We start from the raw sequence: 15,861 nt of genomic DNA, 5'->3' as shown, positions 1-15,861 counted from the left end.
AATAAACGCTCCAATAGTTTTTATCCTTTAACTTTTGTAACAATTAATAGTTTTGCTACAGTAATAATACTGTAATGCTATGGTTAATTCTAGTAAATGCAAAAGTTTTTTTCTGTAAAGCAGCTTTGAAAAGTTTTCTAAACACAATACAAATCAATATGAATAGAATTATATGTTCAGAGCTTCAGGTCTGCTGTGTATAATACAATGAGTTTCCTTTTCCTTTTCCAGCTTCATGCTGCTTGAATCACTTCAGCAAATAATTTCCTGAAAACAGTGAGTACATGAAGGTGCCACCCAACCCGAGGACAGATTTACATCCCCAAAACATGTTTCCTTTTTTTGTTTTTGTCTTTGACTTGTAAATCTGTAACTTTTTCTATGCACAGAGGTGCTGTAAATGTATCAGAATTGTCAGAAGTCAAGGTAATTAGTTAGATGTTTGATTTAAAACAGAAAAACAGCCATGAACTTTCTTCAAATAGTTTTGATTCAAAACAATGCGTTGTTTTTCTTACTTTTGGCACTTTACTTTTGGCTCAACATGAAATAAAACAACATCTTGACTGGATCTCTGAGAGATTAGATTACACGGGAAACAAAGCCTCTCCGTTGAGCTCACATCACGTATTTTAGCCCATGAATGTCAACATAGTAGGTAACTTGATTCTTTAGAACCAAATTAAAGGAAATAAACTGTTGTTCCCCTAAATAGCCGTAGTAACATAATAGGCCTCTCGACCTGCGTCACGTTTAAACCGTTCTTCTAAACGTTACAGAAACACTCACTTGTGACCCTTGGAAACATGTGATCATTGAGTAAATACATAACTGCAGAATAAACACAACAAGTGCTTTAATGCAGAATGTTGCCACATCTGAGAAATGTGTCCGGTCCTGCGTACAGATGTTGTGTGACGGTCCTTCTGAAGAATGAAGATGATGAAGATACTAACCTCATCTGCTGTTATCATGTGTTTACTGAAATACGTCCTGTTATCGTGCAAACAGATAATAAACATGTTTGAGTCACATGACACAAGCACACTGATCGTCACCAGAAGCAACATACAGCATATTACATAGCCCACAATGTTTAGTTAAAAGTGATTTACAGTTAACATTCAGCACTGCTTCATCATTTCTATGATCCTGTGAGCTGAACTTTGATGGAAATTTGCCCTCTGTTGGGCATCTTTATACAAGTTAAAGAACAGGAAAATAAACATCTGAACCAATACACAGAAAAAAATGCAAAAAAAATTATCTTTCATAGTTCAGTCTCACTTGTGATTCATTTAAGTATCATCATAAAGCTACATCATGATCATATTTAATATTTTTATTTCAACAAATGCTATAAAGCTGCTGTTTAGTGTATACAGAACGAAACAACGACAGACAGAAATACCAATAAAATAAGTCTGTAGATGTGAAATTAGTGGTTGAAAGCACAGACGCTTAACATATTTGGTCTTCTAATAAATATTCTAATAAAGCACATCTTTTATTCAGACTAATGGATCAAAAAAGAGGATGCTTCTAAATATCTTATATTGTGTTCAGCAGAAGAAAGAAATCCAGGTTTGACATCACCAGAGGAGTAAATCATTTCAGAATTTTCATTTTTGAATAAAATGTTCATCTAACCTTAACTTACAGACAATTTTTTTATTTGTTAAACCATTATCATTCATAGATTATTAAGTGTAAGTTAATGGTTTAAACCGTCGTTGACGTCACGGTATTACATCACTGATATGATATGAGATGACTAGAGTACATGCGTGTCGGACATTCCTGGTGCGCATCAGCAGGTGCCGTCCGTCCCTCTCCTCCTCTCCACGCCCCTCACAGCGTCGGTTCAGTTCCACGCCTCTGCATACAGAAGAACCGGGATTCGGGAATAAATATCCTGAGATTCATGAGTGCAGACACAGAGGGCACACAGAGAGGCCGGGAGAGAAAGAGAAACTGTGGATTAAGACTCATCTTTACGCACGTTGCAGTGGAACGCGCACTTGGTTTGTGAGGTAAGGCGAGCACGCACACAGCGTCTTTACTTCATGCTTAAACATGTTTTATCTTGTTCGTATCAGGGTTGTGTGCAAACACATAGTCAGCTGCCTACCTAGACATCAACACTTGACCATCATGTGTGGATTGCGCGCTAATATAATGGACATGTGCTAACATTATCCAAAAATGACTTGTTACCCAGATGTATACTAGGTGTAACCCACGTTGGTCATATGACATATAACACAGTATGACATATTTAGATTTGAAATAAATTATAATATACTATGTAGTGTGGTATGTAGCAAAAGTATATACTTATAGAAACAATGTGATTGTGGGGGTGCGCACTGTTCAGTTCTTTACGTGTAAATGTTTATGTAAATAAACTGTATGTGAGTGTTGAGATCTACGCAAAAGTGTTCTTGTGCTGAAAAAAGTCCAACCTGTTCTCATAGAAAGATTCAGCATATAAACTCATGTCCTCGTGACGTAGTTGTTGAGGAATTTCTTTCCTCTTAATAACTTCCTACTCTGTATGAAGCAACTCTTATCTTTGGAGAATGCACAGCCCGGCCGTACCATTTCTTTTCAGCACTGTCTACAGACGTCATGTTATGTACAGACATGAGAGATAATGAAGAAAGAACCTAAAAAAGTGGATTTAAATAATCTTCAAAATGTGATGAATAGAAGTAAAACACAGCACATAGTGTCCATTATTTCAGGTGAAAAACAGTTCACACACAAAGAGTCTCTCTGTTGAATTTGTGTGTGTGGACCAGCTGTGGTCAGCACGTTTAGACTATTCTCTAATGCATTAGCTTTGTCTTTTCTTTACAGACGCACTTATGTGTGTGCTTGTGTGTCTGTTGGTTTAAATGAGAAAGAAAGCAGATTCTAACACGTGTCATTTGTTTATAAATGGCAGACAGTTTCTCTTCATCCGCTGCTGGTGGGTTTATCAACCACTGACACATGCACAGATGCAGAGCAGATATATTCTCAGAACAGCGTGTCTATCTCTCTGCCGTCTATCTGTGTGTCTGTCTGCGTGCGATGAGTCAGCTCTACTCCTTTAAAAGCTTCTCCTCTCATTCATGGTGTTTGCAGTCTCTATTCTTCTGTCGTGTCTGCTGGACAATGCTGCTCTGTTCTGTCTGTCCAGCTGAAGTCAGGTTCAGATTTCACACACGTTCAAACAGATGAAATGAACGCTTCACCCACAACGTTTTCCTGATCTGTGTCTTACCAGTAAAATAACGTAAACATTCTTTAAACAAGAGATGCACACGATGACCGCATCGGTTAGAGATTAAATCTTGAAAACAAGTATGTTCTTTTTAGTTTTTTTGTGTTTTATTCTTAAACTGCTGAAAATAAGGAGAGCAAATCTGCTGAAGAAACTGGTGGTTCATGGGGGATAGAGAGAGCGTAAGGTGACTCACTGTGAGAGTGTGTCATGCTGATCAAAGCCAGATGATGACAAATGGCAAGAGAGAAGAACAGAATGAAAGAACGAAAGAAGCAAATAGAAAGAACGAACGAAAGAATGAATGAAAGAGAGAGAGAGAGAGAGAGAGAGAGAGAAAGAAAGAAAGAAGGAAAGAAGGAAGAAAGAAAGAAAGAAAGATAGAAAGACCAAAAGAGAGAACGAAGAAAGAATGAATGAAAGAAAAAGAGAAAGAAATAAAGAAAGAACGAACGAACGATAGAAAGAAAGATAGAAAGACCAAAATAGAGAACAAAGAAAGAATTAATGAACGAAAAAGAGAAAGAAAGACAGAACGAACGAACGAACGAACGATAGAAAGAAAGAAAGAGAGAGAGAGAGAGAACGAATGAAAGAAAGAGAGAAAGTAAGAAAGAGATAGAGAGAAAGCAAGATTTAATTTAGTTGTTTGTGTTGAATTCTGTTGTCAGTTAGCGTTTTGTATGTGTTGTGGAGGGGTGCACGTCTATTGTGTGTGTGTGTGTGTCCGTGTGTGCATGTGTGTGTCCGTGTGTGCATGTGTGTGTCCGTGTGTGCATGTGTGTGTCCGTGTGTGCATGTGTTTGTCCGTGTGTCCGTGTGTGCATGTGTGATTGTTTGTCAGTTGTCTCCATATGTTTCCTGCAGGGGTTTGTGTGTCTGAAGCCTTTAACATGCAAACTGTAACTGACTGCAGCATTATTTGCATGTGCGTGACTTTATGTGCTTGTACGTTTGATTTTGCATGTGTGTGTGTATAACATGTAACATACTATCTGTCTTGTGTGTGTGTCATAAAACATTTCTGACAGCTCAGGAGACAGAGGCGCAGTTTTGAGTTCATTAAGTGAAAACGTTTAAATGATGTTGTTTAAAGCATGCTGTCCTGCAGTTCCTCAGCGTCTCTAAGAGATCTGCTGTAACGTAGCGTGAAAAAAATCCATTGTGCTGTTTCATCCAGCAGGCCTGCAGAAAAACAGAGAACAGAGTGTGTTGAGATGAAATGAGTCAGTGCTCACACAAACCAAACAAAAACCACATCACACACACACGCGAAGCCTTCTAACACTTTAATAAGCATCTCAATATGAACTCAAACATTTCTCATCAAATTTACCCAAATCCAAATTATTTCATCTCTACAATCTACATTCATTTACACCTCCAGCTCTTCATGTGTTTTCACTATTACAGTCTCACTTGTGTCTGTTTTAAGTGATATAAGCAGAGACATCTGAGAATGAGCTGAAACTTCAAACACCTGAGAACTTCTCTGGGTGTCCGTCTTTATTCTGGTGACTCTGTCGAGCGAGTCGAAAGCACTTTGAAATCCGTTCACTAAAGCTTGATGTTATGTGTGATGGATGTATTTTCTGCATCAGTTCAATTTTTGTAAGGCTGTTGAGCAGACAGTGTTTCAGGAGGAAAGTTTGTGGGTACACACACACAAACCAGACGAGTCTGTCTGTCCTTGACTGACTCATTTTGCTGACCTGGTTTCTTTGGATTAATTTGCCGCAGGAATGTTGTATGTTGTGTCAGCGTTACAGTACAGTATTCTGCACAGGCGTCTCGCTCTGTGTGTGTTTAGCTCGAAAACGAAAGAGTTTGTGAGAGTTTTCAAAAATAAGAAATCATTTCTGAAGAATGCAAAATTTGTGAGAATCAGATTGTGTGAGTTGTTAGATTTAAAGGGCAAATCTCGTGATGGAAGAACAGAACAAAACCCAGAGTATCTTCATTACATCACACACTCACCCGTGCGGTTTTATCAGTTATCAGTGGGAGTCAAATGAAAGGATGAATGAATCCTTTGTTTAATGATGACAGACTTGTGAAATTCCCTTAATAAGGTAAAATAGCAGAAACTCACACATACACACAAAACAGTTATTCTATAGGCCGCCATTCTTTAATCCAAACCACATTGAGACTGGCAGCAAAGGAACTCAGGGACTTAAAACTAAAGATTATCTCATCATTTATTCATTCTCCTGTGGTTGTAAATCTGTATGTGAGTCTTTCTGCAGTGGAACACAAAAGAAGATATTTAGAGAAACGCCTCCGTGTTTTTGTGTTCATGCAATGAGTGTTTGATTGTCAACATTCTTCAAAATATATCATTTTGTGTTTAATATCACACAGGTTTAAAATAACATGATGGTGAATAAATGGTCAGAATTCTCATTTCATGGAGATCTATGTAAACTTTTGCATTTGAGCCATAACATGTTTCTCTGGGTAAACACATATATGTACAAGTATGTAACACACTTTCCTGTTATGTTTCAGGAGTTTACAGCCAGACCTGCGTGAGAACATGAATTTATTCCTGAAACTTCTGCTGCTTCTACCAGCTGCTTTCTGTTCTGCGGCTCACACAGTAAGTGTGTCTTGTGTGGGTGTGTGTGTGTGGGTGTGTGTGCGTGTGTCTTGTAGGTGTGTTTATCTTGTGTGAGTGTATTGTGTTATATGTGTGTGTGTGTCTTGTGTTGTATGTATATGTGTGTGTGTCTTGTGTTGTACGTGTGTGTGTGTATTGTGTGTGTGTGTGTGTCTTGTCTTTGTGTGTGTCTTGTGTTGTATTTTTGTCATGGATGATATAAGGATTTAAAAATACTCTGAATGTTCTCACAGGAGCTCCATCACAGACAGAAGAGAGGCACTCGTTTATCTACTAAAGGTGAGTTTTCATCCGACCTTTCACCTGTCAAACTGTCACATTTAACCTCCGTAACTCCTCTAATCTCTGTTCTTACCACACCATCACACTGTTAATGTGCACAGTATGCTAATGTCCCATACACAGAGCAGCCTGTGTAGAATATTGTATCCCACAATGCAATGCACTTGACCTTCCATTTCCAGTGTAAAAGAAATATAAACAATCCCGTAAAAAAGGACGTTTATTCAAGTGTGCTATTAGTATACTTCATCAAAACGAAAAATATCCAAGCAAATGCAGTTAAATTTAACATGCAACATTTGTTATGTTCTTGCTTTTATTCTGAGCGTCGTATATATAAACCTGCAAAACATCCAGATCCTAGTAAACTGTACGTGAACATGCATCATTCCGCACTGTTTGCTCTGGATATATTTTGCACAAGTCTACTGGGTGTCTAAACACTGTAAACATTACATACTGCAGATGCCAGAAGCAGACTATAGGGGGAGCTAATGTAAGAGAAAACCCCCAGAAAGCATTCAATAGACCTCAGCAGAGCTTTAGCCAACAGAGGTCAACAAAGACTCACAGTCCTTCATCCAGAATGTTCTCTTTCATGTCAAACTGAAAAAAACTTCTTTCTTGTCATCTGTGTGGCGGCAGATGTTGTGTTGTCTGATGTTTAGAAGAAACTTTCAGTCATTAAATTTGCTCATTGTTTGCCCACAATGATGATGTTTCCATTTATGTGTGTGTCAGAGGTGTGTGTGGACACTGACTCAGCTGCGGCCAGAAGCAGCGGAGCGACGTGGCTGCGCTTGAAGGGTCCGAAAGTAGAATACTGCCGTTGCACATCACGAGGAAGAGTACAGTGTCATGAGATCCCTGTTAAAAGTGAGTGATCGCAAACTCAATATTGACAAAATAGAGTTTCATAAAGCCACGTTTATACATACCTCTAGTTGCACAAAACATTCAGTATCACAGTTTGAAGAAGTATAAATGTCAACAGGAAAAAGCGATTAAGACCTAATTCTTCAATTTTGTGAGATTTGTGTGACACGGGATATTTGATGAATAAAAATGTGTAGGGCAGGACTTACGCTGTCAGAAATTGACAGGATGTAGTTGAAAAGTGCCTCTGCTTTATGACCGCTGGTTGGAGGGATTACAGAAATAAGAAAGCTCAGTGGTGTAAAATAAAAAAGTCATTCCAGATGTGGTTTAGAGCTATTATATTTAATTTTTTCATATTTATTCATACAGGTTTTTTATATGCAGTTTTATTATAGTTCTTATATTTTGATGAAGGGTTTTTAAATCCTTGCAATGATGAATTACAAGTTAGTAAATCGGGTCAATTTTAATTACATGTTAATAATAATTAACCAGCAACTAACCAAAAACTACTGAATCCATTCCCAACATTCCTTTGTTTGTGTTTTTCTTTAAGTGCGTGTGTGTGTGTGTGTGTGTGTGTGTGTTTGTGTGTGAAAAACAGAGCGTCCCACAAAAAATTGAATCCACCCTGTGACTCAATCGCAGATGTAAATCAAACTTTTTTCACAAATTGAAAACAAATGTGCCGTTTTGAATTATTGCTCAGTGTTATGACTTCACCACGGTTTGTTAAATGAATCGTTGTAAAAGTTGTTATTTTCTTAAAAATAAAATGATTATACAGAACAGTAATAAAACCACTTTACATCCAATTTATTCTGATATTTTGGAAAGACCCAAAATACTCCTAGAACGGATTTAATAGCAGTCAAGAGGATATAAAAGTACACAGTGTCTTAAAGCGAATTGTTGTTTTTCCTCTTGTGTTTTGCAGAATGTTTTGTATCTAAGTGTTATAACGGAGGGGTGTGTAAAGAAGCCATTTACTCCAGTCAATTCATATGCCAGTGTCCAGCAGGCTTTACCGGCACCCAGTGTGAAATCAGTAAGTTATAGCATGACATTGCATTACTGTATGTAAAAGCAAAAAGAATGTGATTGAAATATTGCTGTTGGTCACTAATTCTGCTCATTTACACCAGCAAACTTGCTTTAACTGTTTTTGATAGTGGCTTAATGTATATCCAACCTCTTTATAATAGTTATTACTGTATCCAATATTCATCTCTGTTTCTCATAGACACAACGGAGAAATGTGCGCGGGGTCAAGGGTCAGCGTACCGTGGCACCTGGACTGCCAGTTTGTCAGGACTGGAGTGTGTGAACTGGAATTCCTCCTCACTGAGGGGAAAGAAGTTCACAGCTAGTAGACCAGAAGCAAACACACTGGGGCTGGGAAATCACAACTACTGCAGGTTAACATACTCACTGCACACCATCACGTGTATAATACTGTGGTTTTATAATGTTTTAGATTACAATTAATAACATGTCTCATGTTAAACAGAACAGGGAATGCGTTTCATCCTATCTGTTGTGTGCAAGTTTGACCTTTGCAATATGGCGGCGCCATTGACCCATCGTGTGTTTCAATTCACCCGCGCTGTGCAGACGAATCGGCGTAGACATCAAAGTACCGCGAGAGCCGACCACTCTTGTTTGCTTTTCAATCATTCTCGCGATACTTGATCTTATACGCTCATCGCTCTTGCACAGAGCTTGAAGTCGAACATTTTTTTTTTATATTTCTTTGAGCACCCTTGTGTTTACCAGATGAAGGTCCCGAGTTACCACACTATTGATATGTTTGAATAAAACAATCTATCCATGAAATTATGTAACGTTACTAGCAATAGCTATATAAAGCACTCCCCGCTGGCATCTTCAGAAACCTAAAACTTTTGGTGGACACAGCCAAGTGCTTCTTGTCTTTCAAAGATAAGCAGTAATGTTATATACAACATATAATTTAGTGACATTAAAACTGTTTCGGGTTGAGCTCTCGAGATTTGTGAGATCGACAGCGGCCGAGGGAGACGCACGTGCACTCTGCTCTATCACCACAATGGCCTTGCGGTTACCATGGCAGTTAAGCGTGAAAATAGCTCTAATGTTATTCCTTTTTTATGTTGGTATATTTTGCCGGTGTTCTGTCGAATTGTCCTACCCTGCCAGATTTTCATATCCAACCAGCTAAACATAAACACAAAATAAGTTTACATCGTGAATACCTTGTCAGATTATCCTACCATCAAAAAAATAAACATTTAGGATTAATTTACAGCGCAATATCCTATCAAATTGTACTACCAGTATTAAATAAATATGATAGCGTTAGGATGATTTTATAACGCAAAAAAATGACGTAACATTGATGTGCGCATGACTGGTAAGATATGACGGGTAGGATGAAATTTCGGGACACTTGCATTAAGGCTGTATGTACAGTTTGTATCATGGTGGAAAAAGTTTGTAGTATGCACATACTTATGCTCAGTCCCAAAATAAAAGTCCCAGGTCACAGTGAGTCTGTGCCATTCGGGATCTTAATTTTCATCTGAATTTGAATAACATGAAAATTGAAAAACAAAAGACACTTTATGTCTGAGGGAGACTCTAGGAGCAGACTCTAACATGAGCTAACATGTTTTTCTTTTGCGGTTGTCACACGAGACTTCTCGTGGGTTATTGTGCAGCTTTACATTTGCTTACATTAACTGGATTATATTTCATTTCTCAGGAATCCAGATGGAGATACTAAACCATGGTGCTATGTTTATAAAAGAGCTCAGATCACATGGGAATTCTGCTCTTTACCGAGCTGCTTATCAGGTAAACACACACGTCTGGTATATTATCTCAGTGGGGACAGTCCATGGGCATTATTACTTCTATACTGTACAAACTGTATATTTTATCCCCTTAACCTGGAGATCATAGAAAACGTTGATTTCCAAAAATATTCTTCTATAGGATTTATACGCTTTTTTGTCCATGGGGACTTCAATTTTGGTACCCACTGTGACACCAGTCGCCATGAATTGTAATGCATTCACGTTTAGGTCCCCACCGGGATATAAAAACAAGGCCAAACACACACATGTATAGATACACATTCATTGAAAGTGTTAATTGATGGTGTGTGGTCTTGGTTTGTGTCAGACCCCACGCTGGAGTGTGTACGCAGATCAGGACAGACATACAGAGGGACGAGAGCTGTGACACGCAGCGGTTTAAAGTGTTTGCCGTGGGACTCCCCCGCTGTCTCTCATAAAGTCTTCACTGCATGGAGATCTGATGCCAGAGAGGTGGGCATCGGCAGCCACAACTTCTGCAGGTACATAAACACATGTGCATTTATACACACATGTACACACTAACAACAAACATGAAGTAAATAATATATGAATGCACCAAGGGCATCAACGGTTGCTTTAATATAGACTATACACAAATAAATGTAGAAGAAATGTTTGTTTGACTATATACACATCTTTATCTATTAAACGTGCAGTAGCTGAAACCACTATTCCCATAATCAGATCCACAGACACAGACTCTCATTCTTACACACAGGAATCCAGACGGTGACCTCAGCCCCTGGTGTCACGTGTATAAAGAATACAAGCTGACCTGGGAACTGTGTGATATCCCCAAATGCTGTAAGTCTTTCGAAATGATTTCATGAAAACTGAAGAATACAGTCCACGGATTAGTCGTGAGTGACCAGCACACAGTCAGCTAGTGGAACTTTCTCTTAAAGTTATCTAAACATTATGCAGGAATTTTACTGTATTACTGTACAGTGATTTTGAGTCATTTAATTGGTATATGTGTTGCTAAAATGTAGTTAGTTCCTGATGATGATGTTTATTTTTGAGTAAAAGCACTTTTATCTTATATCTTGTGTTTAACGTCTGATTGTCTCTCCACAGCAAAGAAACCTTCAATATCCACGCTTGGACCACGAGCCCCCACACCCCTCAACAGTCAGGGTGAGACATAATTCACTCAAATTTTCAATGCGGTCCATGTAAATAGGGTCTGACGTGACTAAAGAAAAATAGATTTTTGACTGTATTCAGATCTGTCTGAAGTCATATAACTTTGTCTCATGTGTGATGTCAAACTGCTGTGATCCCTGATGAGATATCTGCTTGCACAGAAAGTCATCTGGGTTTGGAAGGGCATGAGGACGACTAAAGCAGACAAAATTTGTTTTTGGTTTAAACTGTATTTTTAATGTAAAAAAAGGGCATTTCAGTGAGACACATTCACGCATGACGTCATCGGGTGCCTGATGATGTCATTGCAGTTCTGCACTCAGTGACGTCATCTCTCTCTCTCTCTCTCTCTCTCAGGTTCCTGCGGTCAGCGTCTGGAAGGCCCTTCAAACTCTCTGCCCATGTTCAGGATACGAGGAGGTCAGGCCAGTGACATCAGAGAGCAGCCGTGGCAGGTGGCTATTAACATATATCTGCCACGTGCAAACTCCTACATCCATCGGTGCGGCGGCGTCCTCATCGACTCCTGCTGGATCCTGTCGGCTGCTCACTGCTTCGAGGGGTGTGTAGCTGTCACGGCTTTATCACTGTGTGTGTGTGTGTTGTGTTTTAATTCTCGATTAACAGTTCACCCATTTATTCACCTTCACATGGTTGAAAGCCTGTATGCGAGTCTTTCATTAGTGGAACACAAAAGAAGATATTTGGAGAAACGTCTTAGTGGTTTTGTTCATACGATGGAAGTCAATGGAGTTCAGTGTTGTTTGTTTATCAACGTTCTTCCAAATAACTTCTTTTGTGTTCTGGAAAAGAAAGAAACTCATACAGGTTTGAAATGACGAATTCTCATTTTTGTGTGACAGGTCACTTTAAATAGGCAATTTGATATAGTGTGTGATCTCATCTGATTCCCTCCTGGCAGGATTTCCGAGAAGCGTCTTCAGGTGGTTATGGGTCGAACCTTCAGACTTCAGAACTCCAGCAGTGAGCAGATCTTTCACGTGGAGAAATACTGGACCCATGAGCGATATGATGATGAAACCTATGACCATGATATAGGTGAGAATTCTCACTTTGAGATTTTCATTACATTTAACCACAGTGATATATTTGGTAGTTTTTTCCTAAACTTTTTCTTCGTTCTTAATAGCCTTATTTTAAAACATCTTTGCTTTGATGATGATTTTATAAATGATGTCTTCAGCTCTGCTCAAGTTGAAGAGCGACTCTGGTATCTGTGCTATAAACTCTCCCGAGGTTCTGCCCGCGTGCTTACCGGAGCCAAACCTGGTTTTACCCGACTGGACGGAGTGTGAGATCTCTGGTTATGGCAAAGAGGAAGAATGTGAGTGTTCTGACACGTGTTCTGTACGCTGGGGTCACGTTGGGATTTGTAGGCTAATGTTCTTTTCGTCTCTTCTAGTTTCTCCGTTTTATTCTGAGAGAATTAAGCGAGGTCTCGTGCGGCTGTGGCCTCAGGAACAGTGTGTTCCAGAGAAGCTGTCTGGTCGTCTGGTCACTCCTAACATGCTGTGTGCGGGAGACACGCGTGGCTTAGATGACTCCTGCAAGGTAACACGCTATTTTCAGGCTCAGTTTGCATATTGTCCATAAAATGAAAATTTCACGATAATTCACTTTCTGTCTGTCCAAAACAAATGGTTTTCATTGTTCTTCTCAATGTAATGCACTTAAACGGGGGGCTGTTGGTTCAGATCAAAATTTCCGTTTCATCTCAGGTTCAAATGGCTCTGCAGGTCACCAGCCGATGAATAGGCCCTTTTCACATTACGTCGCATCTCCGCGCAGCAGTGTAGCGTTACTTCCACTAGTGCCTAAGAATGGAGTTTACCAAGTCCCGTGTACTGCTGCCACAAATACGATTAGCTGACGTACAACATCTTGCAGACAAAATTTCGCTTACGACAAGATGAAACATCGATAAAGCACACAAATTCTTTGTTGAACAATACCTGTTTGATTATGAAGGTAAGTGTTTTGTTTTTGTGTTAGCGAAGGTGCTAGGATAATACCTTGAATACGTTTTTATTCCTCTCTTGTTAAATTCCGCAATGGGAATAAAGAAGTTTTTCTTCTTGCTTGTTTCAAGATGGATGTTATGAAGGATTGCTTTGTGAAAAGGCGGACGTGACGTCATTGTAAAAATGGCCTATAAGGGTGTTGTCCAGCGAAACGATTGGTCATTTTCCAAGAAAAAAAAATGTGTAATACTTTTCAAACATAAATATACGGCTTTCACTACCTCCACGATTTCCATATGACGCAATCACGTAGGAAAGGTTACCTGACGTAGATTTCAAAAGATTTTAACGGACCATTTTAAACAATAATTTTGCACAAATATTTTATTCAATAACATATGGTTTACTAGTTTATTATTCTAGTAGTTTAAACTGAAATTTGGACCTTAACCAACTGCCCCCCATTTAAGTGCATTATATGGAGAAGATCCCTGGAAAGCTTTCCTAATCAGCCTCAATTTGTTATCGACAGAAGAAATAAACACACATACGGCTTGTATTACATGTGATGGGTAAACATACCCACAAACCCTTGCGGCAAAGCCGAAGTGATCTTCCCACTGTTCTTTTGTCAGCTTTTTCTGTTGTATATCATGTGTGATTAACGGGCTTTCTGTCTTTAGGGAGATTCTGGTGGTCCTCTGGTGTGTCCCAGGAACGGCAGGATGACGTTGATGGGTTTGGTCAGTTGGGGTGACGGTTGCGGGAAGAAAGACACGCCTGGCGTTTACACCCGCGTCACAAACTACATGAAGTGGATCTCCAGTAAGATGAGATCTATCTGAGACACCAGCACACATCGTGAACACAAGGAGACTGTTGAAATGACGGTGAGATGGAGAACATCTCCGTGTTCACAGCCGGATAGGTTGATCCTAGCCGTCAAGGACCCATCCATTATGAGGAAACATCACAGATCATCAGATGTTGTCGATGTGGCACATATTGCACACAAGAAGAGAAATTTGAATGGAAGGATCATGTTTCATTCTTGTATTTTGGATAAACTGTACAGGTCAACGCTGTGGAAATGACTTTGGGTGCGAACTCTGATTCAGATGTGCACCTGCTCTGCTTTTTCTTTTAGGCCCGGTTTCACAGACAAGGCTTAAGACCAGTCCCAGACTAAAATGAATGTTTGACCGGTGTTTACTCAATATAACATGCGAAGAAATATATTAAAATATAGCAGTGCCATTGTTTTGTCTCGAGATGCACCTCAGTAATGTCTTTTTCTAAGGCATTTTTATATAAAAGACACATACATCTTAATTCAACCGAGGCTTAGTCCTGCATTAAACTAAGCCGTGCCAATCGTCCATTAGTGTTAGAAAATGATAAAAATGGATTTAGAAGGAACATTTGCTTCATGTATAAACATTGACGATATGTAAATTCTCTGTCACAGCCCCTCTGAATGCGTGTGTTCTCAGCTGTGTGATATATTTTTTTTATGACTCTAATAATGACGTTGAATCGATTTCATAACATGTTTTAACACTAAATATCTGCTGGGTCAGAGAGACTTTGTTATTTTGTGTTTTGATACAACTTATAGGTTTAGAAAATTTAGATGATTCCTACTTCTAACTGTTATATTTGTCAACCCATATCTAATAGTATAACATGCTTTAGATTTTAGGATTAATATTTAGGATTATAATATTTTAATATTTTAATATTTATAATTAATATTTAACTTTTTAACATTTTTTGTTTTTCTATATGTATTGTCAGTTATTTCTAAATTATTGTTTTATAAAAGCTTGTACACTATTTTGTCTGACTTTTTATAAAACATTAAGACATTTAGCATTCGTCCTATGTGTTCATTTATGTCTGTAGAACAAATGATAACGTGCCGAAGTTTAGTATTAAAATAAAGAGTTTGCTTCATCCTCTTTTGCCATCTAAAGCGGGAAATCAAAATAATTCACAGACTTGTGTTGAAAATATCCAATGCAGCATAATCTTACTGAACATCTAAAATGATGTGGATCCCTGAAATGAGACTCATTGGGTGAGCAGGGTTTTAAAATATATGTACAGTATACATAAACTTAACATCACGTTGGTGAGGTTAGAAACAAATGTACGCTTTAAATGTCAAAACATTTATAGGAGTTTCTGTATAATCATTCAAACAAATGAAATCAAACAACCTGCTGTGGAAAACTGAAGCAGATTGTCCTGTGGGAAATCCAGATTATTTTCAGACTGAAGTGAATTCTTTACACTCTGTAGATTTGGTATTAACACGCAGGAATGTGAAAGACACAACACACATTAAAGTATCCATTCTCCATGCGTGCATGTGATGAAGGAATGAGAAATAACCCTTAAACAGATAAAAAGAAGCTTAAGAAGATGTATCACACACAACGTTCTAATAAAGATGAATTGTATTTAACAGATTCCAATGTTTAATGTGATGAATTTATATCTGTCCATTTATTATGTGATCTATGTAGTGTTTTGATAAATACATTGGGAAGCACCACAATAAACAATTGAAGTACATGAATATTAAACTTCTACTTCGAATGAATCACATTAAAATATTTTAAATCATGCGCAATTTTAAGATGATCTCTGACTTGATCGCATGGTGATACGATGCCAGTATGATCCTTCAGCCAATCAGAACCCTGAGAACACAGACAACAGGAAGTTAGACACATTATCTTGGAGAATTTGTAGTAAGAATAATGTAAAATTTGAAGAAAATGCAAACTGCTATAGGTCACAGAAGCACTA

At 38.5% G+C, this 15,861-nt stretch overlaps 1 protein-coding gene across 1 annotated transcript; it reads left to right on the top strand.

The window, feature by feature from the left end:
* Positions 1-1,800: 1,800 nt before the first annotated feature.
* plat (plasminogen activator, tissue) lies at positions 1,801-15,518 on the top strand. The gene is made up of 15 exons (XM_056729784.1): positions 1,801-2,033; positions 5,783-5,873; positions 6,128-6,173; positions 6,918-7,052; positions 7,993-8,103; positions 8,299-8,473; positions 9,799-9,890; positions 10,221-10,395; positions 10,635-10,720; positions 10,994-11,053; positions 11,420-11,624; positions 11,985-12,121; positions 12,267-12,407; positions 12,486-12,634; positions 13,728-15,518. The coding sequence occupies exons 2-15, from the start codon at positions 5,811-5,813 to the stop codon at positions 13,887-13,889; spliced, it is 1,737 nt and encodes a 578-aa protein (XP_056585762.1). The 5' UTR covers positions 1,801-2,033; positions 5,783-5,810; the 3' UTR covers positions 13,890-15,518.
* The last annotated feature ends 343 nt before the right edge of the window (positions 15,519-15,861 follow it).

This window comes from Triplophysa dalaica, chromosome 18 (genome assembly GCF_015846415.1).
Source record: "Triplophysa dalaica isolate WHDGS20190420 chromosome 18, ASM1584641v1, whole genome shotgun sequence".
Taxonomy (NCBI): Eukaryota; Metazoa; Chordata; class Actinopteri; order Cypriniformes; family Nemacheilidae; genus Triplophysa; species Triplophysa dalaica.
This window is presented reverse-complemented; position numbering and strand designations above follow the sequence as displayed.

What these genes read in the sequence shown, in the direction of transcription:
- plat (XM_056729784.1), top strand. Translation starts at nt 5,811, where the DNA reads ATGAATTTATTCCTGAAACTTCTGCTGCTTCTACCAGCTGCTTTCTGT. An exon ending in GGAAATCACAACTACTGCAG is followed by an intron (nt 8,474 to 9,798) that starts GTTAACATACTC and finishes TTCATTTCTCAG; the next exon opens with GAATCCAGATGGAGATACTA. An exon ending in GGCAGCCACAACTTCTGCAG is followed by an intron (nt 10,396 to 10,634) that starts GTACATAAACAC and finishes TCTTACACACAG; the next exon opens with GAATCCAGACGGTGACCTCA.